The 22015-nt window shown below is 49.5% G+C and overlaps 1 protein-coding gene across 4 annotated transcripts in view; it reads left to right on the plus strand.

The window, feature by feature from the left end:
• Positions 1-3332: 3332 nt before the first annotated feature.
• Positions 3333-22015, plus strand: part of Slc1a7 (solute carrier family 1 (glutamate transporter), member 7) — a 45124-nt gene continuing 26441 nt past the window's right edge. For 3 of the 4 annotated variants that reach the window (XR_003954945.1, XM_006503088.2, XM_030253567.1), the window contains exon 1: positions 12773-13102. Coding sequence is in view for 3 of the 4 variants with exons in the window: in XM_006503088.2 (XP_006503151.1) it covers positions 13014-13102 (89 nt within the window). In the remaining variant the exon portion in view is untranslated. Of the gene's footprint in view, positions 3638-12530; positions 12611-12772; positions 13103-22015 lie in introns of those variants that run through there. The other variant, NM_146255.3, reaches the window with a different exon arrangement.

Here is a 22015-nt window from a genome sequence, read left to right on the forward strand (position 1 = left end):
GCTTACTTAAAGACAGTGGAATCCCTGAAGAAATCTGGCATGTGGGGGGTGGGCAAGTGGCCCTGAGGGTTAGAGTGTGGAAGGATGGGGTCAGTGGCAATTCTTGGGGTGGGGCGGCATTCCAGGAACCAAAGTCTTAGAGCCAGAGTGGAAAGCTTGCCACGCCCACTCTGTAGCATAGCTCAGGGTGGGCCTAGATGATGCTTAAAACCTATGCTAAGTCTACCCAGGATTTGCAAGATACTGTTAAACTGGAAAATGAGGCATCTGTTGGAGTTGAAGATATATCAAGGAGCTTCGAGCTTTAAGAGTGAGAGTGAGGGAAAAAAGTCCTTAGACTGGTGGGCACCCAACTCCTTCTCCTGCCATGTGGAAGCTGCTGGGAGGACAGGCTTTGGGCTGCTCTGTGTGTGTTCACTCCTTTCTCTTTAGAAAGGACTAAGGACAAGGTCACAAGCTGATTCAATCGGGACCAGAATCTATCTCTTCCCTGCCATGGCATCAGCATCAGGGCCTGTGCTGGGCTTCCCTTCCTCCCCCTGCAGTTCCTCATACTATCCTCTCCGGCCACTTGCCTACAGGAGGCAGCCACCGTGTATGTGTGTATGTTCATACCTGTCACATCCCCACCTCCACCACACCTGTTCCCTGCTGCTGCAGCCTGACAGGTCTGACTGACCCTAATGAGATTACAGATGTCCAGTGACACAGGCAGGTTAGCTCCCTCTGGTTTACAGGGCAGGGCAGGTCACAAGCAAGAGCAGGAAGGAGTCTCCCTCTGAGATGCTGTGTGATGATACTTCCAGCCAGGCTCTCTGTTCAGTGCTTAGAGTTCTCCGTTACCCTCACTCATAGACCCTCTGGCTAGATCCTATTATCATCTCTGCTTTGTGCCTGGGGAGCCTAAAGCAGAGAAAAATAAAATGGTTTGTCCAGGGTCGCACAGCTAGTGAGTAGCAGACCTGGGTCTCAGATACAGATCTCCCGGGCTTTGCCATCTTTAAAAATAAGCAGGCCAGCCAGGCAGTGGTGGTGCGCGCCTTTAATCCCAGCACTTGGGAGGCAGAGGTAGGTGGATTTCTGAGTTCGAGGCCAGCCTGGTCTACCGAGTGAGTTCCAGGACAGCCAGGGCTACACAGAGAAACCCTGTCTCGAAAAACAAAACAAAACAAAACAAAACAAAAACCAAAACAAAACAAAAAGCAGGCGTTGGTGCCTTAAACCTGGTCAAAGGCCTGTGGCTGGAGAGTCATAGACCCTGTTAGGAGCTAGTATTCTTTTGCTAGACAGGCCTGGTGTTAAACTGCCTTCCAAAAAGTGATGCTTAGTCCCATTGTCAACCTTAGACAGAGAAACTTCTTTTTGCAGTGGGCACCTGTTGGTGTATAACGGCTCACCACACTGAGAACGAGGGACTGTTCAACACTCCACCCTCTCAAGGCTCAGGGAACATCCTAGGAGAGGAGACAGGAAGGCTGAGAGCTGAAGGGTGGGGCAGAGTACTGTGACACATCCTCTTCAGGACATGGCATGACCACAGCAGCTCTAGTTGTCCCCACAAGACCTGCACAAGATCAAGCTGGGTAACGATTCCAGCATGGGTGGGGGAGGGGTTTAGGAGCTTCGCCCTTAGCTCAGGAGCTATTGACAACTGATGGCTGCTGGGAAGGGGAATGGTTTTTTCATCGGGGTGTGTGTGTGTGTGTGTGTGTGTGTGTGTGTGTGTGTGTGTGTGTGAGTTAGTAGGTTGTCCACACTCCTGCAGGCTATCTGGATTATTTAAAGAAGAAGAAAGAGGAAGAGGAGAGGAGGAGGAGACAAGAAGGTGGGAGGGGCATTGCAGGGGAGGATCCTGGATTGCTCTTGTGGGGGGATGTTGTTAAGTCTCAAACCAGGACAAATGGCTGAGATGCCTATTATCATATCAAAGGTGACACTGGCCCCCAGGTCCTCCCAGCATCCCTCAGTCCCTACTTGTTACAGAATCTTCCTGACAGGCATACCCAACACCCCCCACCCCAGGACTCTCCAATTCAGGGGCTCCCCTCTCACCACCCCCCAGCTCCTCTGGTCCCTAGATAACTCAGCCATTTTGGCTAGTTATCACCAGTCTTTGGCCCAGACCCCTCTTGATCCCAGCTCCTGCCTTGCCCTCCCTCCACCTCTCTCCTCACACAGCCAGGCTCAGTCTGGCTACATCCATCTAGACTCATCCAGATGCCTCTGGCTGTTTTCTCCCTCTTATCTACAGTGAACCTTTCCCTCTACCACACCTGGGAGCAATCATTTTGTCCTCCTTTTTGTTTCTTTTTTTCATTCAGATGTGATCAAGACACATTGTTCATATGTATAAAAAAGAATAAATAAGAATACTTTTAAGGGCTGGTGAGATGGCTCAGTGGGTTAGAGCACCCGACTGCTCTTCCAAAGGTCCGGAGTTCAAATCCCAGCAACCACATGGTGGCTCACAACCATCTGTAACGAGATCTGACTCCCTCTTCTGGAGTGTCTGAAGACAGCTACAGTGTACTTACATATAATGAATAAATAAATCTTAAAGACTCCCTCTTCTGGAGTGTCTGAAGACAGCTACAGTGTACTTACATATAATGAATAAATAAATCTTAAAAAAAAAGAATACTTTTAAAATAAAAAACAGTTCCTGAGGGACATGGGATGGGTCATCTTGGACTTAAAGCCCCTTGGAAGAAAGTTTATTCATTTCCTGTTGTCATTAGGCTGAGGTCAGGACAACTAAACTCAAGTCTAAATTCCTCACAGTGTCACCTGACCCCACACTGCTGAGTGCCAGCTTAGTGACTGTGCCGAGGGACCCAGGCTCTTGGGGTCTCAGTGGTCTCAGATCTCAATGAGGTCATCAAATGGCAATGATGTGGAGACTGGAACCCAGACCCAAAGTGTTGAGGTTGAGCTCCCCCCCCCCCCCTGACTCTCAGTAGCTCACAGGGTAAGCCTGGGCGCATTGTTACTCTTTCCACAGAGGACACCCGTGAATCTGCACTGACAAATTCACACACTCACTCCTGGAGACTGACGTCAGTATGAATCATGCTGACACAATACCATGCATCTAGGACAGCCATCAGATGTCCACTAGCACTACTGAGGTGGGCGGTCACTGGAACCTCGCTGCCTTGCTTCTACATCTTTCCGGAATAGGTGGAGGTGAAGCACCTCTGCTTCCTCTCATGGTGTCTGGTCCCTCCCCTCTTCAAGAGAAGCATTTGGCTTTGAGGACTGGACGCCCCGACCACGTGGCCTGCTCTAATTTCCCAGGCCCTAATCTGCTCCTAGCTCCTAATGATGCAGCTGGTAATAGGATTGTGGCTTCCCTCTGGACGGCTGCACAGACCATGGCTGCAAGGCTGCTGATAGGTGCCTAGGACTCTGTTCACCTGTAAGCAGAGAGGCTTGTGCCTCCAGCCCAGCCCTGGGCCTCATCTGACAGTGCATGGAATGGTGCCAACAGGCTGGGCTCAGCATGGTGCTCGACGCTGTCCTGGCTCGAGGGCGCACAGTGTGTAAGCACAACGGGCTGCTCATCCTGTCTGTGCTCTCTGTCATCGTGGGCTGCCTCCTTGGCTTCTTCCTCAGGACCCAGCGCCTCTCACCACAGGTCAGGCCCCCCCGGGGAGGTGTGGGTCTGCGGGGCTGGGGTTCTTAGAATTGTTACAGTAGGTGAGCCAGGTTGCTTCTTTGGGTCCCAGTGTTCCCATCTATATCGTGGGTGTAAAAACACCCACTGGTGTGAGATGTCAGTAAAATGGCTGGCGAAATGGCAGCAAAGCCACAAAGCCAGCACAGTAAGGTGGCTGGGGACAAAGACGCGCCACTGAAAAAGCATAAGGTTGAGAGCAATGGAGAGGAGACCGGGGGTCTTCAGAGAACACCCCTACAGGTCCCTAACCAGGATCCAGAATGGGTTTCCTATGCGGCAGGACCAGCAGGATGAGGCTCAAGGGTGCATGAAAGTTGGGAGCAATGGGTCAAGCCTTTTATTTGGAGGAGGGCTATTGGAATATACAGGGAAAGTAAGGGGCTGGAGTGTAGAGAGCAAAGGCTGAAAGGTTCCCATCACCAGACACAGGCTTGGGATAACCCTGCAAACCATGGAAAGGAAGAGAGACCTGAAGGATGAACACTTTAGAGTGATCCCTGGGTGCAGAGTGGAAGATGAGGTGGTCGTGGATCAGATGGGGTTGGGGGAAGCTGCAGGGAAGCAAGTGACCCTGGGCTGAAGAGGAGGTGTGAGAACAGCGCTCATGGAGAGGAAACTTCAGGAGGTGTGGCTGGCGGGAAATGGGAGACAGAGTGGTGAGGCTGCCTCATCAATGCATCATCTGGGAAAGATCTTTCTGTGGACCGGGGAAGACCCCGGTGATGTTACATAAGACACTATAGATGCCTGTTCCAACAAGGGAGACACAGTTCAGGACCATGGAGACAGTGTCAAGACCTCCAGCTGGGGAGACAAGCCTGAACTCCCCATGCAGCAGAGACAGGTGGGGTTTACAGCCCAGGCACAGAGGGACAGACAGCTCAGTGGGCAGGAAATGACTATGAAAGGGGACATCAAGAGTGAGGCCCTTGCCTGGTGCAGCAAGGCGGGGATCAAGTATTGAAAAGAGAAGGAAAAAAAATTGGATCAGATCTTGAATTGGATCAGATCTCGAGGGTAAGGGGGTTCTCATCAGATCTACTTAGCAGGGTTTTGGTTATGGTCCCACCATGGAGGCTCACTGAAAAGAGGGCTCTGAGGAATCTGTTTTCAGTGGAGTCTGTCTGTCCAGACCCCATAGATTCTTCATCCTTTAACTCACTGATACATCTCATTGTCTCTGAAGCTGGAGCCAGGCTTCACCCTCTGATGCAATCACTGTTCCACTAAAGGGATGATGGCCCCTCCCCTGGTAACCAAGCAACCTTGATTACCCCCAGAAGTTACTTAGGAAGAGACACAGACTCCTGAAGCACAGGCCTCAGCCTTCAACCCCACAATGGCTGAGCTAAGTCCTCTCTCTACTTTGGCTTTACATTCATTTTCTGTGAGTAAAGGGAGCATGCACATCTTCTAGCATTGTTGAAAGGAGTAAAGATCGGCAATGTCTGGTATACAGTAAGTGCTTACTGAATGCCACTTCACCCCATCTCTCATCTCCCTGCCAAAGCCTGTCTGTGATGGTTGACCTCTCTGATTTAGAGTCAGGATGGAAATACTCCCCTGGGGAAGTATAAGAGGCTGTCCCCAGAAAGGTGTAACTTTCTGTTCCAGAAAGGAAAAACCCACCTGCAGTGAGAACAGCCCCATCCCATAGGGGGTGGGGGGCTGGAGTAGATAAAAGGAGAAAGCAAGCTGGCACCAGCTTGCTTCCTGACTCTGCTTCCACCAGCTTCCTGGTGTTCTTGCATTTGTGCCTTCCCGGTGAGCGCCTGGATCTTTTACTGTGAACAGAAATGAACCCTCCTCCCTTTACGTAGCTCTGCTAGCTGGTTGGTCACTGCAACTAGAGAAGCAACAAATGCACTTAGCCTACACTGGAAAGTACCTGTTCTAAGACAAGTGGCCATCTGAGATGTGAGTCCTGCCTCAAGTTTCCTTCTGTGCACTTTCCTCCCCGGTGGCACTGTAACTGCCTGCCGCCCTGTTCCACGCTCTTTAAATGGGTGTCTGTTTCTCCCACAAAACTGGGTCTGCCAAGCTACTCCAGGTTTCTCTGTCTTTCTGTCTCTGTCTCTCTGTCTCTCTGTGTGTATACATGTCTCTCACACACCAGCACACATGTAGAGGTCCCAGGACAATTGCAGAAGTAGGTTCCGTCCTTTCACAATGTGGGATCCAAGAACTGGACTCAGGTTGTTAGGATCTTGCTGGCTGCATGGATTTTCTCCACCCCAAGATATGATCCGCGAGGAGCATAAGGCACAAAGACCACAGATGTGGCCCAAAAGAAAGCAGTTGGGCCCTGGTGCTCCTCCACCTTCACTCAGGCTCTGGAGCGGCAGCTATCTATCCTGGGAGATCATCATGTATTTCACGAATTGGACTTCCTATTAGTAAAAGCCAAATCATTTGGGACCTCCTGTGTCCAAGCCACCCTCCCCACCTTCTTAGATGTGTGGGTGCGCTCAGGTCTGGACTAACCTGCCAGATACATTGAAGGAGGCTGTGGATAGAATCTGAATATTCATTTGGCAGGAAGTGGCTTTCTGAGCCACTGAAATCCAGGATTTTTTTTGTTTGGTCCCTTTGCCTGTGACTCAGACAGCAAATCCTTCCAATAGTTTGAGCTTATGCAACAGGCAGAAATTTGGAAAATAGTAGAACATCTATTAGTGAAGAGAAACTCACAAAATTAATGTGATTTTTTTTTACCTTTGGTTGTAAATAATTCATTAAAATAGAGACATTTTGAAACTTCCACTTAAGCTATGAGGATTTATAAATAAATCCATTTTCTTTCCTTCCTATGAGTTTAATGAAAAATTTAAAAATTATTACATTTATTTTGTATGTTTGTGTGCATAGGTATGCATCTGTAAACACACACACACACACACACACGAACATAGACATTCACACCACAGTGCCTATGTGAAAGTTTGAGGACAGCTTGCAGGAATCAGTTCTCTCCTCTAGGTATTGTACATAAAAGATCGTCAGTTTGAGAGCAAGCCCATTTGCCTGCTGAGGCATCTCATCAGACCTGATAGAATATTTTCAAAACTAGCAACTACCCAAACCAAAGAGAAAGGATGCTGGTTGGACAGCATGGGAAGTGGATGGAGCTGGTTAACCCCATTCAGAAGGGCCCAGAAGGCTGGCATTATAGCCCACAAGAGCAGACACTGAGTAGCTTTCTCAAAGAACTCCAAAGGGCTCTGGTACCCATGGAAGAGCAAAGCAGAAATGAAATATGGAGTTGGCAGCAATCACTTAGGCCTCAGAGCTCTTCCAGGCTACATGGTCAGAGGGGTTCTATTTCTTCTGTGTCTGCACAGGGTCCAGAGAAGCTTGCCTGGGGGACATGAGATCCAGCTGTGTGAGGTGAGGGAAGGGCAGTGGTGAAGTGAGTATTTCTGTCTTAGTTAAGGTTTTACTGCTGTGAACAGACACCATGACCAAGCAACTCTTATAAGGGCAACATTCAATTGGGGCTGGCTTACAGGTTCAGAGATTCAGTCCATTATCATCAAGACGGCAACATGGCAGCATCCAGGCAGGCATGGTACAGGAGGAGCTGAGAGTTCTACATCTTCATCTGAAGGCTGCTAGCAAAATACTGGCTTCCAGGCAGCTAGGACTAGCCCATGCCCACAGTGATAGGCCACTCCTACTCCAACAAGGCCAAGAGTGCCCCTCCCTGGGCCAAGCATATACAAAGTATCACAGCTTATAGCAATCTGTAGGCACTGGGTTCTAGGTGCAACCTCCCCAGCAGAACACTGGGACAGCTGGCAGCTGGGCCTCGGCACAAGGCCTCTTACTGGAGCCTCACAGAAAGACCTATGAGCTCTTTGAGAAAAGAGGTTCTTGTCCCCTCCCTGAAGTGACAAGCCCAGAAGCTTCGTACTCCGTGTCTACCTATGAGCAGAAGTCACTAGAAATGTGAGAAAAGCTGCATATGTCAAACTGGAGACTAAAGGAAAAGAGGGTCTCTGGAGAGCCTTAAAATCATTTCTTAAGGGCTTGAAGTGGTCACGAACACCCACCATCCAAGAACTTGGGAAGCATAGGCAGTTGAACCTCTGTGAGTTCAAAACCAGCCTGGTCTGTATATCAAGTTCCAGGTCAGCCAGAGCAACATAGTGAGGCCTTTTTGCAAATATTTATTTTTTTGAAGATCTTTGGAGAGATGAGAGATAGTATAGTTATCATAGAACAGAAGGAGTGCTGTCAAGATGGCTCAGCAGGTAAAGTGTTCTCTCTCAAGCCTGATGACCTCCTGAGTTCAATCCTCAGGGGCCACGTGGGAGAAGAAAAGAACTGGCTCCTGGAAGTTGTCTTTTGACCTCCACATGCATGCTGAATGTAGCACATAAGTGTCCACATTACACACAAGTAAATAAATAAATGTGATTTCCAAAAATGGGATGTAGCTCAATGTTACTGTGTGCTTAGTATACACGAAGCCATAGTTTCCACTCCCGGCACCACAAACACCAAACACTTTGTTTGTTTGATTGTTTGTTTGTTTGATTGGTTGATTGATTTGTTGATTTGGTTTTTAGAGGCAGGGTTTCTCTGTGTCGCCCTGGCTGTCCTGGAACTCACTCTGTAGACCAGGCTGGCCTTGAACTCAGAAATCCACCTGCCTCTGCCACCCAAGTGCTGGGATTAAAGGCATTGTGCTACCATCACCTCGCTTGGTTTCTATTGCTGTGATAAACACCACAACCAAAAGCAACTCGGGCAGGAAAAGGTTTATTTAACCGTGAGACATAGTTCATCGCAAAGGGAAGCTGGGGCAGAAACTCAAGGACAGAACCTGGAAGCGGGAACTGAAGCAAAGCCATGGAGAACTGTTGCTTCCTGGCTTGCTCCCCCCACCCACCCAGCCTGTTCAGTTTGCCTTCTTACCCAGCTGCAGACCCCTTGCCCAGGGGTGGCCCCACCCACAGTGGGCTGGGTCCTCCCATGCCAATCATTCATCAAAAAAAAAAAAAAAAAAAAAAAAAACCGCCCCATACCCATAACTTGGCTCAGACCAATCCCATGTAGGCCCGCATGCCTTTAATTCCAGCACTTGGGAGGCAGAGGCAGGTGGATTTTTGAGTTCGAGGCCAGCCTGGTCTACAAAGTGAGTTCCAGGACAGCCAGGGCTACACAGAGAAACCCTGTCTCGAAAAAAACCAAAAAAAACAAAAACAAAACAAAACAAAAACCTAACCAACATAGATGCTAAAGAGAGAAAACAACCAAGAATAAAACAAGAGCATCTGGGGGGCTGGTGAGATGGCTCAACAGGTAAGAGCACTGACTGCTCTTCTGAAGGTCCTGAGTTCAAATCCCAGCAACCACATGGTGGCTCACAACTACCTGCGAGTCTGAAGACAGTTACAGTGTTCTTATGTATAATAATAAATAAACCTTTGGGCCGGAGCAAGCAGGGCCAACAGACCTGAGCAAACGGGGTTGACCGGAGCAAGCATAGGTCCTAAAAATTCAATTCCCAACAACCACATGAAGGCTCACAACCATCTGTACAGCTCCAGTGTACTCATATACATAAAATAAATAAATCTTTTTAAAAAACCAAAAGAGCATTTGGAATTTTAAAAAATGAAGAACCACTGTCAAAATGTCAACAGCTGGGAAGAAGGTGTAGAAGTCTAACAAATTAAACCAAATGATGAAGTATGAAAAAGAAGAGTGTCCAGTTTTAAAATAATGTAGGAGAGAAAATGTGCAGAAAATACAAGAAAACTTCTCAGAGTAAAAGTACAGAACGAGAAAGAAAAGGAAGGAAAGAAGATATTCCCCTCCAGTGACACATTGCTGTGAAGTTACAGAAAGACGGAGATAAACAGATGAGCTTTAAATGGTACTACGGGAATAAGGCAAGGCTCCTGTACGAAATACTGGCAGGAAGACTGGCAGTTTAAGAGAAAGCATCCCTTCAAGCTGGAGGAAGGGCCGCCAGATGGCTCCGTGCGTGCGGATCCCAGCTGCATACACCCGGCAACCAGTTTGATATCTGGAGCCCACATAAAGGTAGAGGAGAAAACTGGCTCTTCAAAGCTCTCCTCTGATCTATGTGCCCTGGGCTGTATGCCTGCACACGCACAACACATGCACATACACACACATACACCACATGCATACGCACTACTAATAAAATAAATTAAAAACCAGAAAAGTAAATTGTTTTCCAGTAAGAATGTCAAATATAGCCAGACTATGTCAGAGGAAAGAATAGGACCAAGGCGATTTAATCGAAGGACTCGGAATCTCAGGAAGCTACCAACGGAGATATTCCAGCAAAATAAGGACAGAAACCAGGAAAACAAATGAGTCAAGAAACACTGGACCCTATGCAGGATAAACCCGGTAATGAAAGCCAAGAGACCCAGACAGCAGCTGGGCCTTGAGAACAGCCCCACCCCTCCCTCAGCCCAGTACAGAACAGCTGCTGGCCCGAGGTCCAGGTGAGATCAAAGGGAAGGACTGGCTTCTGTTGTAGGAAATGCTTGCCTAGATGTTTTAATAGATAAAAAGCATTTGGGAGAGATTAATAAGAGGCTCAAAGGAAACAAAGCAAATAAAAAACAGTCAATTATTAATTTCAGGGACAAAACGTAAGTTGTAGAAATAAGAGGGCGTGGCTGGGAAGATGTTGCTTGACCCATCAGTGAACAGTGTTTGATGGGTAAGATAGTGCTAACCCTGGGCCTTTGAGATGGCTCAGCAGGTAAAAGTGCTTGTTGAGGTGGCCTGACCATGTTGCTTTCATATCCAGAGGCCATAAATGACTTTCACCAGTTATCCTCTGACTACCACTTACGAGCCATCGTATACATGCGTATATACACACATGCACACAGACACATATAATGCAAAAATAAAAGAGAAAACAGACATGCAAGAGCCTAGGTTTAATCTCCAGTACTACATACACATAAAGATGATGAGTGTATTTTTGTGAGATTCTTCCGGAGCATTGGAAATGGTAGTAGCATAATGGAGGTAGGAGACCCAGCTCTCTCTCCTACGTCACTAGGTGGCAAGTCATCTCCTCTCCCCAGATCAGCTTCTTCTAGAACATGAGAGGTCTGGATGGGGTCTATACAGCAACACAAGTCTGTGACTTGGAGCTTTCCAAAGATCAGACCATTAATAAACCATGACATCTGGCACTGTTTTTGTTTTTGCTTTTTTTTTTTTTCCCTTGGAGACAAGGTCTCATGATGAAGCCCTGGCTGGTCTGCAACTCACTACAGAGACCAAGTTGGTCTTGAACCCATAGAGATCTGCCTGTCTGTGCTCTCAAGATCTGGGCATGTGCCACCACACCCAGCTTGGCACTAGTTTTTAAGATAATTTGAGGCACTAAAATGTAACTTGATGGTGTCTGCAGATCCTTCGGCCTTCATCACCCACATCCTCTCTGTCTGGAATAAGGATCCCAGTCAAGGCTTGCCATAAACAGAAAACCTGAAGTCAATCTTTAGGAACAGCCTGTGTTAATGTGGCTGTGTTAAAATTTCAGACAAACCATGAGTTGTTTTGTAGAACACACAAAGGCTAGAATTTTATTATCTGGAAGGCACGTGTAACTGTCCTTCAGTTACGTTGCTCCTCTTGGGTTCTGCTCGTGTGGACTGCCAGTGGGAAGCAGCTAGTGGCCAGGGCTGGTAGGGCATAAGCCCAGACCCTGGCAGCCCTGATGAGCTAGGCTTAGGTCTCACCCTCAATAGATCACTTAAAGAAGCAGGTGATTGTGTAAGCAGAAAACAAAGGTTTGCTCCACATGGCTACATCAGGAAGAGCATCAGAGAGGCCACTGACCGCTGGAGCCATCTTCATGGTCCTGGCATGAAGGTTTAAGAACAGAGGACAAGAGGTACCCACCGGTGGCTAGTGGTCCTGGCTATGTTCCCGCCACCGCTGGCCCATCATTGTCTTGGCTGTCCCTTTCTTCCGAAAGGGGCCTGACAACTCGTCAGAACTACATGAAATCCATCCCTGGGAGACAAGTCCTCTTTCTGGTTGGCACCAGACTTCAGCCCTTCACTCCCAACACGAGACGCCTGAGGAGATTGCTATCCCTTGGGGTATACGTCTCAAAGGTATGAGAGCCAAAGGGAGGGGACTTGTGCTTTTTAGAATATCTTCATTTCTACCTAGACGGCCATAAGCTACCTGGCCAAGGATACAGCGCCTATGAAAGGCTGAAGGAGCATCCTTCAGCGGTATGCCTGCCTCCAAACCTGGTATTTCTCAGGGGTAAAGCTAGCAGAGGAAATCTTACTGGGTTGTAAAAAATCTTACTGGGTTGTAAAAAGGCTGTGGCTTATTGGCTAATCTCCTCATTGACTGGATTGGAACCTTGCTTAGTCCATTTTGGAGACCCCAGTGTGATGCCTGCTAGTGTGGGTTGCAGAGACAACATGCATCTGGCCCTCTTGTCACTTATTGATTATGGAACAGATGCTATGTCCTGGATGGGTGGATGATTGGTACTGATGGTGAAAGCTGCACCGGGTGTGATGCTGCAGTGCTCCCTCATTCAAGGTGTAAGCGCTCATGCACAGTCTCTCAATGAGCCTCCCAATGACTCTATAAAGTATTATCCTCCTTTTGGAGATAAAGAAACTCAAGGGCAAAGGCCACAGGTTGGTTATGAAGGAGGGGGCTCAGCGGGATCCAGGTTGTTTGGCTCTAAACCAGTCTCTTCTCCCTGGCTCCAGACAGGATGGAGCAGACTGGACAGTGTGTTAAAAGATGGCAAGGAAGTAAGCAATTGGAAGTCTGTACCACCTGCTCTGACCCAGCTCCTGCTTTGTTTCAGGAGATTAGTTACTTCCAGTTCCCTGGAGAACTCTTGATGCGGATGCTGAAGATGCTGATCCTACCACTGGTGGTCTCCAGGTGAGAGGAGGGGTGGGAGGGCACAGAGCTCTGACTGGTGGTCTCCAGGTGAGAGGAGGGGTGGAGGAGGGGCACAGGGCTCTGATTGGTGGTCTCCAGGTGAGAGGAGGGGTGGAGGAGGGGCACGGGGCTCTGATTGGTGGTCTCCAGGTGAGAGGAGGGGTGGGAGGGCACAGAGCTCTGACTGGTGCTCTCCAGGTGAGAGGAAGGATGGGGAAAGGCATGGGGCTCTGCCCCAAGGCCAGCCTCTCTGGCTGTCGGCTGGTCCCTTCTTGTGAGGTGGAGACGGTGCTTCCAGCCAGGGCACCAGTCATCTGCTTCTGTGGCCTCCCTCCAGAACCCTTCCCTGACTCCTCAACCCACACCAACGATCGCCTCCTTTTATGCAAGCTTTCAGTCGTTCATGAACTTGAGGACTGTTAAAATCAACAGTGACCTCCACATTGCTAAATCCAAAGGAGATTCTGTTCCCGATGTGTGCGATGTTTTCATGTGAGTCAAAGCTGTCAGTTACTCATCCTTCTCTCTCCTGATGCCCTTCCATCCACTGCCTTCAGCCTGCCCTCAGTTCCTTCCCCCCTCCCAGCTTCTCGCCTTCTGCTAGGCCTCTGACTGCTGCTAAGCACTGGGCCTTTCTCCCAGGTGGTTGTGTAAGGCCACCTGGTCCTATGTAGCTCGCCATCACTGTGACGACACCCAGGAAGATCACTGGAAATGTCTCCCTTTCAGAGGTTTTGGTTCATGGTCACTGCGCCTGTGGTGAGGCAGAGCATCATGGTAGGGAGAGTGTGTGGGAAGAGAGTGTGTGGGGAGTGAGTGTAGAACAGAACTGCTTAGCCTGCGGCACCTGAAAAACAAAAGGAAAGGAAGGGGAGAAGCTGTTGTTCTAACACGTCCTCCAGACACACAGCAGTGACTTGTCCCTAGTCCCAATAAGTTAAAAACCTATCAGTGAATGAGTTCAGAGCCCCATGATCTATCTACTCACTCCCCCAAGACCCCACATCTGAACACTGCTGCCCTGGGACCAGACCTTCAACACGCAAGATGGGGGTGGGGGCATATTTCAAATAAAACCTGTAACCAGCTATAATCCCAGCCGCCCCCAAGAACAGAGCACCCATTTCTCCTCTGAGTTCCGCGGCTGTTAAGGAACTAAGCCATGTCTCTGGATGGTTCACAGACTCTGAATGTTGGTGCCATCACCTAGAGATTTTGCCCTGCACCGAGCTTTCCTCCACTTTCTGCCATCAGTAAGTGGCCGCTACAGCTGCCCAGTCCTCTGGCTCTTTTCTTGTCCTTCCCTGGCTTGGGACCTTCACACATACTGTTTCCTGTGCCTGGAGCCCACTTAGCCTCTACTCTTCCTCCGTTGTATCTCAGCGACTTGAAGTTGCCTCCTTAGAAAGGCCCCCTCCACAGGAGCCCTCCCCACCATGCTGCTCTGTCCTGCCCCCCCCCCCCCAGACACTCACGGTTCTTTAACTGTCTCTCTGTACTCACTAGTTACCTTGTCCACTTATCTCCCAAGGACTGTAATCTCAGAGCGATCGACTATCACAATGCTGTATCACTATCAGCGCTCCTGAGCATGGCTGCCGGCTACTCAGCCCTGCGCTGGGGATTGCAGATTCAGAACTTAAGTCTTTGAACTCAAGTTGCTCCCAGGCTGCAGACAACACTGGCCAGGGAAATGCAGTTCCCTGGAGCTAAGGAAGTGAGATAGGTTTCCTTCTGGGTGGCTTTATGTCCCTTTGCTTTACTTCTACTGTCCTTGCTGCTTGGGCAGGTAGTCAGGGCACAACACGGACCCTGTAGTCAGATTGGAGCTTCACCCTGGCCTTGTCACTTGGCTCAAGAAAATCCTGTTTGGAAATCTGAGGCCTTACACCTTGTCTTGCCTCCATTGTCTTTGGTGTGGGCTAAGCCACTTGTCCCCAGCCTGTGCTTCTAGTGACAAGTATCTATCTGTCCAGCCTCTCAGCTTCTAACTCTCTCCACTAGACCAGAACACTCCTCCTGCTGGGCCTGGAATGCTGCCTTAAGTGAGTAAAGCCCATCTGTTCGTGTTTCCTGTGTTTGTTGTAGTCAGGGCTGGTGCAGGGAAACCTTGCTGTGGAGAAATGGATGCGCTTTAATGGTTCCTGTCACTGGAGAATGAAACCATTGTGGGAGAAAATGACATATTGCTTTTTTTGTTATTGTTTTTCCTGGTCTGGAGCTCAAATCCAGGGTCTCACAAAGGCTAAACAAGTTGTTACCACTAAGCCACATCCAACCCTTCTCCCCCCAATGATGCGGTCCTGACCCCCCAAACATCTCATTCCTGAGCCCTCCCTCTTTAATTCTTAAACAAGTCCAGGGTCTGTCCTCCATTCACTCTGTCCCTGAGCAGCCAGCCCTGGGCTGATGTTCCTACCCTGGAGCACCGCTCTGGAAAGGGTACCACACAGGTTGTTTCCAGGCACAGCCAGCCAGAAGCACTGTTCTGACCGAATCAGATGCCAGGCCTCAGCGGACTTACTCCACCAGAACTAACAAGGGACTCAAAGTAGGGTGAGGTTTCAAAGTCTATTAAAAAACTGATCGTTTTGGGTTCCAGCCTCCTTCCAGCTGGACAGCTGAAGAACCTGGCTTGAGGGGTGCTACACCTCCACCCCAGGGGCTCCTGGCTGTGCCCCAGGAGTTGGTGGCTTTCTGTAGCATCTGCTCCAGGGAAGCAGAGGACACAGCCAGCTCCAGTGAGATACCAAGTCTTACTGTTGGCTCCTGTTTCATCTCCAGGACAACTTGCCACCTGGAATCATGCTGATCACATAGTCATTGCTAAGCACACCACACACACACACACACACACACACACACACACACACACACACACGTCCTTGTGTCTTCTCACCTCACGCCAGCTCACTCTCCTGTCTGTGAAATCCTCCTGCCTCCTTGTTTGTCGGTTGCTATGGGCAACAACCTGTGTCTTCCTCCTGTCACATTTGTAACCCTGGCCATGTCAGAACCACCAGGTAGGTGAATTTCCAGTCATATCTGACTTGACTTACACCAGGACCAGAGTGCCTTTGTAAAGCCCAGTGGTGACAGCCAGGCAAGGGAGCATTTCTCTCTGGAGTGGCCACTTATCCCAGCAAGGAGTGACTTGTTGGTGGCGCTCTTCCATTAAAAGGGTTGAACACCGGGTCCTGGTGGCACTGGATATGTCTTCCCTGTCTTTCACACTGACCTCTATCTGGTATTCTCTGATGCAAGAGACTGCAGAGGGAGGGGCACGGCACTGAGAGTGAGGATGCTGTGGAGGGCCCCACCATCTGGGAGGGGACAGAGTCAGGAGGAAAGTGAGGTGAGGCCCTCAAGGCTTGGTTGCCATCCACCCCTCTCAGTTGTTCTTCCACAGTCTTTTAACCCTTGAGCCTCCTTTGTCCAGGATCTGCTCCAATCTAGCCCTCAGCCCAGGAGACTGCAGCCTGCCCTTAGCCATCTACGGCTATGGGAATCACAGGGAGGGAGGGGTGCATGAAACTGGGATTCTCCAGGGTTCCAGGAAAAAGCATGACTTTTGGGGTCACTCTCTAGATGTGTGTGCGCCACTTCTCAAGAGTTATTTATTTCAGGTGAGGGGTGAAGTGCATGCCAATGAGAATGTGGAGAGGTCAGAGGACATTGTAGGATTTAGTTCCCTCCTTTCAACACGTAGCTTCCAGGGAAAGGACTAAGGTTACGGGTTTGGGCGGTTCCCACCATTAGACCCTGAACTATCTCACTGGCCCTTAGATGGGCATGGGAGCCTCAGCAGCACCTGCAAAATGGGAAGGTCACCCTGCTCACAGGGCTGCTGGGAGAAGGCACATGACCCAGCACAGCCCGGTGCATGATGGGTGAAGCAGACTTGTTCCTAATTTATTAATGCATCTCGAAGATGTTTCATGAACCCTCTACCTCTGTTTCTGCTGTCAGGGGTCATAGCATCAACAACACACATGCCACCTCCCCTGGGAAGTCCTTCTTGACAGAGACACTGATAAGGCCATTCATGCGGCTCTGGACCTCCCAAGTGGCACAGCCGCTCTGTGGTCTCACTGATTCGGTCATGGCACCCTGAGCTACGCCTCCACGAATTCTCAGAGCCACTGCCCTCTTGTTTTCCTCTGCTCTCTCGGTCCTACAATTCAGCAACACCCACCCAGTTCTCCGCTCCCACAGACACCCCTTGCTCTAAGTCAGTGGGTCACAAAAAGAACAACTTCCCAAGCAGCTGGGAGAGCATGTTGGGGTATTCAGTTTCCTTTGTCTGTTAGATCCAAAGTCCAAGCCTGGTTAAGTTCCTCATTTTGTTATCTTGGTGTCCCGTGGGGTTCCAGTGTAGGGTCAACTGGGCCTCTTCTGATCTGGGGGCTCCCCTGTGGAAGAATCTGCCTTTAAGCTCCCCTCAGATCTTGGGCAGAAGTTCCTGAGGGCCCAAGGGCCCAGGTTCTGATATTTTTTGTTTGCTTGGTGTGTGTGTGTACACACACGTGCACGCGCTTATTGTTATTACTTTGAGACATGATATCCTGTAGCTCAGGCTACCCTCAAAAATTAATATGTAACCAAGGGTGACTTTGAACTTCTGATCCAATTGCTTCCACCTCCTACGTACTGAGATTATAGACCATCACCACCACATCAAATGGTAGAGATTAAACCCAGGGCTTCCTGAGCCTCTTTGGCAACTTACGCAAGGTCAGTTGGGCTTGCCTTATTTACTGACTGGAAACCACAGTTCAAGTGAAGCCTGCTATCTTGCTCTTGAGCCCTCCACCCCAGAGGCTAAGGTCAGCTTCTTTCACTCAGTAGAAGCTTCAAGTAGCTCAGAGGGTGTCTTAGTTAGGGTTTTATTTCTGTGAAGAGACACCATGACCAAGACAACTCTTATAAAGGCAAACATTTAATTGAGGCTGGCTTACAGGTTCGAAAGTTAGCCAAATATTATCATGGCAGCTACCATGACAACATCTAGGCAGGCATGGTGCTGGAGAAGGAGCTGAGAGTTCTACATCTTGATTCAACTGCCTCCAAGAACAACTGTCTCTTCTGCACTGGGTGGAGTTTCAAAGCCCACCCTCACAGTTATGCATTTTCTCCAACAAAACCACACCTACTCCAACAAGGCCACACCTCCTGATATTGTCACTTCCCATGGGCCAAGCATAGTCAAACCACCAGAGGGGTTGTGTGGCTGGCCAGCCACTGTGGGGCTCTAGATCCTTCTGCATGTGTCTCCATGAATTGCAGCCCTCATCAAGCCTGGGAAGACATAAATCCCTGCTCCAGCTACAGAGATGATGTGGCCTCTTCCTCAGTCATCCCAACCATTCATTCTTCATTCTTCTTCAGACTCCTAAGCATACCCTGAGATTAACACCCTGAGGGGTTGAGCCTCAGTTTCTCCACTCCTTCCTGGGTCTCCCCGAGGACCTTTCCTGCCAGCTGGCTTCATGAGCTTTCTGGTGTACACTGCCACTCACTTCAGTAACAAGAAGGGTTCAAAGCTTAAGCCTTTTCTTGAACAGGGTCCTTGAGCCTCTATTGCAAACTGATCTATCTTTCCACACATTTGCAGTTCTTTCATCAAACCACAAAGAGTCCCTTGCCCTGGCCAGCAAGCCCCTCCTCACCTCATACCTGCCACTGAGAAATTTTTTCCTCAAAGTGGAAGTGGCTGCAAGAAGACCCCCTGTCTCTATCACTGAGTATTGGCACCTCATTCAAAACTGAAAAACTCCCGTGTCACATGACAGTGATGGTCTGGCAGACAGAATCTGTTACTGCAGTATCCTTAACCTATGTCAGGCCCTCCCTGAGGGATGCTGCTTAAGTGGGCAGCAAGTGGTTTGCTATTCTGAGCTGTGTTCTGCAATTCTATCCATCCTTGATTCCCTTCACGTATGCTCCTGGACCTAGAAACCATCCTTTCCCACTTTACCCCAGCAAGGATGCTCTCTGTGCATAGCCCTTTCCTTTCACATTCATAGACTGACAGAAAAAAGAAAAAACCACCCACAGTTTTCTGTTCCTTTAAGTTCTTGAAGGATACCTTCCTGGTTCTTCCACGAAAACAAATCTGCTTCCTACTTGTTTTGGGTTTTATTCAACAAAATGTCATAAGAGTTTCCACCCTGTACCAGTGCCTGAGGCTCTTGTTACACACTTCCACTGGGGGCTGCAGCTGAGCCTTCCCATCCTGGTTCCTGCAATGCTCCTAGACACACCACTGGGGCTATTTATTTATTTATTTATTTATTTATTGCATCTAGGGCTCTGTAAATGACATAGCCTCAGACTGTGTTATTTACAGTGTTCTTAGCCTCTGCCATAAAATAGATACAGAGTAAGTGCAAATTTACAAGGCAGGGCCTACCAGGTGGTGTGTGTGCTCAAGTGCCTATGTGTGTATGTGTGTGTGTGTGTGTGTATGTGTGCATGTGTGTGTATGCGTGTATATGTGTGTCTGTGTCTCTCTGTGTGTGTCTATGTGTACATATGTGTGTGTGTGTGTGTGTCTGTATCTGTGTCTGTGTGTGTGTGTGTGGCCCATTGTGGCTTCACCAGGGTTAACCTTAGGATGTCAACTGTGCCTCGATTTCACACATCCACAGACAAGAACAACACAAAAACTGGGGGTGGTTAGTCCAACATCTGGATTCAGCCAGAGCCTCCAATTCTCCCTTGTCCCCCACCCCCCATCCTCCTCCCCACCCCTCTCCAGTTTCTCAAACCAGGCATCATTCAAGGAAACTGAAGCCATGTGTTTGTGATTCACTGAGGCTGAACAAGGCAGGGTGTTTTGTTAGCTCTGCCTCATAGAGATGTCACATGTGTGTGTGTGTGTGTGTGTGTGTGTGTGTGTGTGTGTGTGTAGCAAGTGTGCGATGCATTCATATGCCCACGTAAATATTGTTTTCTTTCCTGTTTCTTGTAAGAATTTTCAACGGAAATTTCTGAGAATCAGGAAATCATGTTTGGTCCAAAGTGTCTCCCCACCCATTCTCCCCCTTGCTGAGGCACTCTAGTTTGGCAGACTGCTCCACACACCCACGTTCTGACTCCTCGGAGATGGGCTTGGGCCAAGCAGTCTTGAAGTCTGGTTTGGGAGCCAGTATTCAGAGCAGCTTCTCCAAGCTTTGAGGCAGGCTGCAGGCTGGAGGTGGCCACAGACTAAATGTCAAACCTGGTATTGCCTGCACCTCTGGATTCAACCTTAAAGTCGGGCTAGCCTTTCTGAGCTAGGCCCTGCCACTCCTTCCATGGGAGCTGGGAATCTTTCTTGTCTCCCTTGCCTCATCAGCTGAGATCTTTGCTGATCAAGAGAGAAAACACAGCTCAGCTAGGAGCTATATAGTAGGGCAGACCTTCAGCCCGGGGACTCAGAAAGTCTCCATCCATCCTAGATGCCCACAGTCTTACTTCATCCCTTTCTGCTTCCTGCTCACCTTCCCAGGATTCAATTGGGCAGCCACCTCTGAGAGGGTGGTTTCCTCATGGGTTACCGATTGCTTTTGGTCTCTCTCAGTCACGGTGGTGACCCAGAGGTCTGTTGTTACACTGCAGGCCTTGTACCTGCTAAACAAGATTCCCAGTGACCACAAACCCCTCATTCATTTCCGGGACCCCCAAATACTCAGGGCAAGTACCCAATGTAGTTGGTGTGATAACATGTATACAGCGAAGGGGAGATGAGTGGTTTTGAAAGAGTTCCTACCATCTTCCTATGGAGACTCACTGCCAAGGAGAGACTCAGTCAGACAGCTCCATTCTAAGCTTTGGGACAGACCCCGTCAGCCCCGAAAGAGGAGTGTTAGGAGAAACTCCTCTGTATGCCCAGGGCCGTCTCTTTCCTCAGGAGCGGTCTTTCTGAGCAAGGTCTGGTCCTGGCCAGTCTGGCAGGTATGTTTAGCAAGTCATTACTCCTGGTGGAGCCTGTACCCTCCTCTCCTCAGCCTTCTGTACCATGAGGGAGGGAGGCAGCTCTATAGGATCCCACCTAGGAATCAGAGAGGGTTGTTCTGCACAGCTGCAAAGGGAGGCTGTATCTACAAGAGATCCTCTCCCCCTGGAGGTAGATTTTTTTACCCTGGCTCCAAGAAAAGTACTTCCTAATGAACAGAACCAGCCCGTGGTGGCTGCTGACCCAGTGTGGTATAAGTAGAGGCTCGAGGGGAGTTTCTGCACTTTGGAGGGATTCCTGGGACCAGATGGCCCACATTTTAGTGAACTGGCATCAAGACATCCTGCCCCAAGCCTTAGAATTGCTTGGGGGATTAGGGGTGTGGCAGAGCCATCTGGGAAGTGGAACTAGGCGCTAACGTGGCGCTTGCTGTCAGAGACTGTGCCTGCTGTCTGCTAGGGAGTGGGTTTTAGAAAGGCTGACAGGAGACCCTCTCACTCATGGCCCAGACCCCTTCTTAGTCATACCTCCTTGCCTGCAGGGTAGACTTCATATGGCCTGAGAACTCAGCTAAGGTCAGACCCAAGGCCTCACTCAGCCCAGGGACTCAGGTTCATTCCTGTCCTCAGGTCTGCTGGTAGCAGGAGTCCTACTGGACACCTGAGTGCTCACTATGTGACTTCAGTAACTTGCTTCCAGTGTCTCAAAGAGGTTCATTGCAGGGTAGGGTGGTGCTGACATAAGTTACCTCAGGCACTGAGTGAGGTTCCCAGAGCTCCCTATCAGCTCCAGTGTCCCAGGTTGCTGTCCTCCAGGCTGCCCTAGGTGCTTTTCCCTAAAGCCTTTGTCTCTTTTACTGCCAGCTGCTGTGTGAGGGGCACTGCACCCTTCCTGTCCCTTTCCCAGTGGGACTCAACCTCAGGGCAGGTTTGAGGCAGCCTTGAGCCCTCTGGTTAATGGCCCCAAGTCCCCGGTGACTCATCAGGTTATCAGCAAACAAACTGCCAGCAAACAAACTGCCAGCGTCCCCTTCCCACAAGTACTGCATGAAGCAGCTCCTTCCCGCCCCTCTCAGTGGTCCCACTGCCCAGCACTTGAAGCTACCTGCACTCCAGCGCTTACCTGTGTTCCATTTTATCGCTCTAGCCTGCTGGGGTCCTTCAGCTAGCTCATCAGCTGTTCCTTCCAGCTTGCCCTCTACAAACCGGGTCCACATGGTGTCGGTGGCCTTGGCCAAGCCATTGATAAAATGGGTAGGAAGAAGACTGAAAACAGGCCCTGAAAGACCCTGTCTACTGTCTGCAACTGTTCTCCAACTCCATCTGATTGCTGACACTCCATCTGTTTCTTGAGTCCTAGTGCCAAGTACTTCAATGCCCAAAACACACAGCGCCAGGGAACTCCCCTCAGCCTGGCCAGGGGACCAGTTAGCTCAAGGGACCAGTTCAAAGGGACCCTATGCTTAA

This window comes from Mus musculus, chromosome 4 (genome assembly GCF_000001635.26).
Source record: "Mus musculus strain C57BL/6J chromosome 4, GRCm38.p6 C57BL/6J".
NCBI classification, from domain to species: domain Eukaryota; kingdom Metazoa; phylum Chordata; class Mammalia; order Rodentia; family Muridae; genus Mus; species Mus musculus.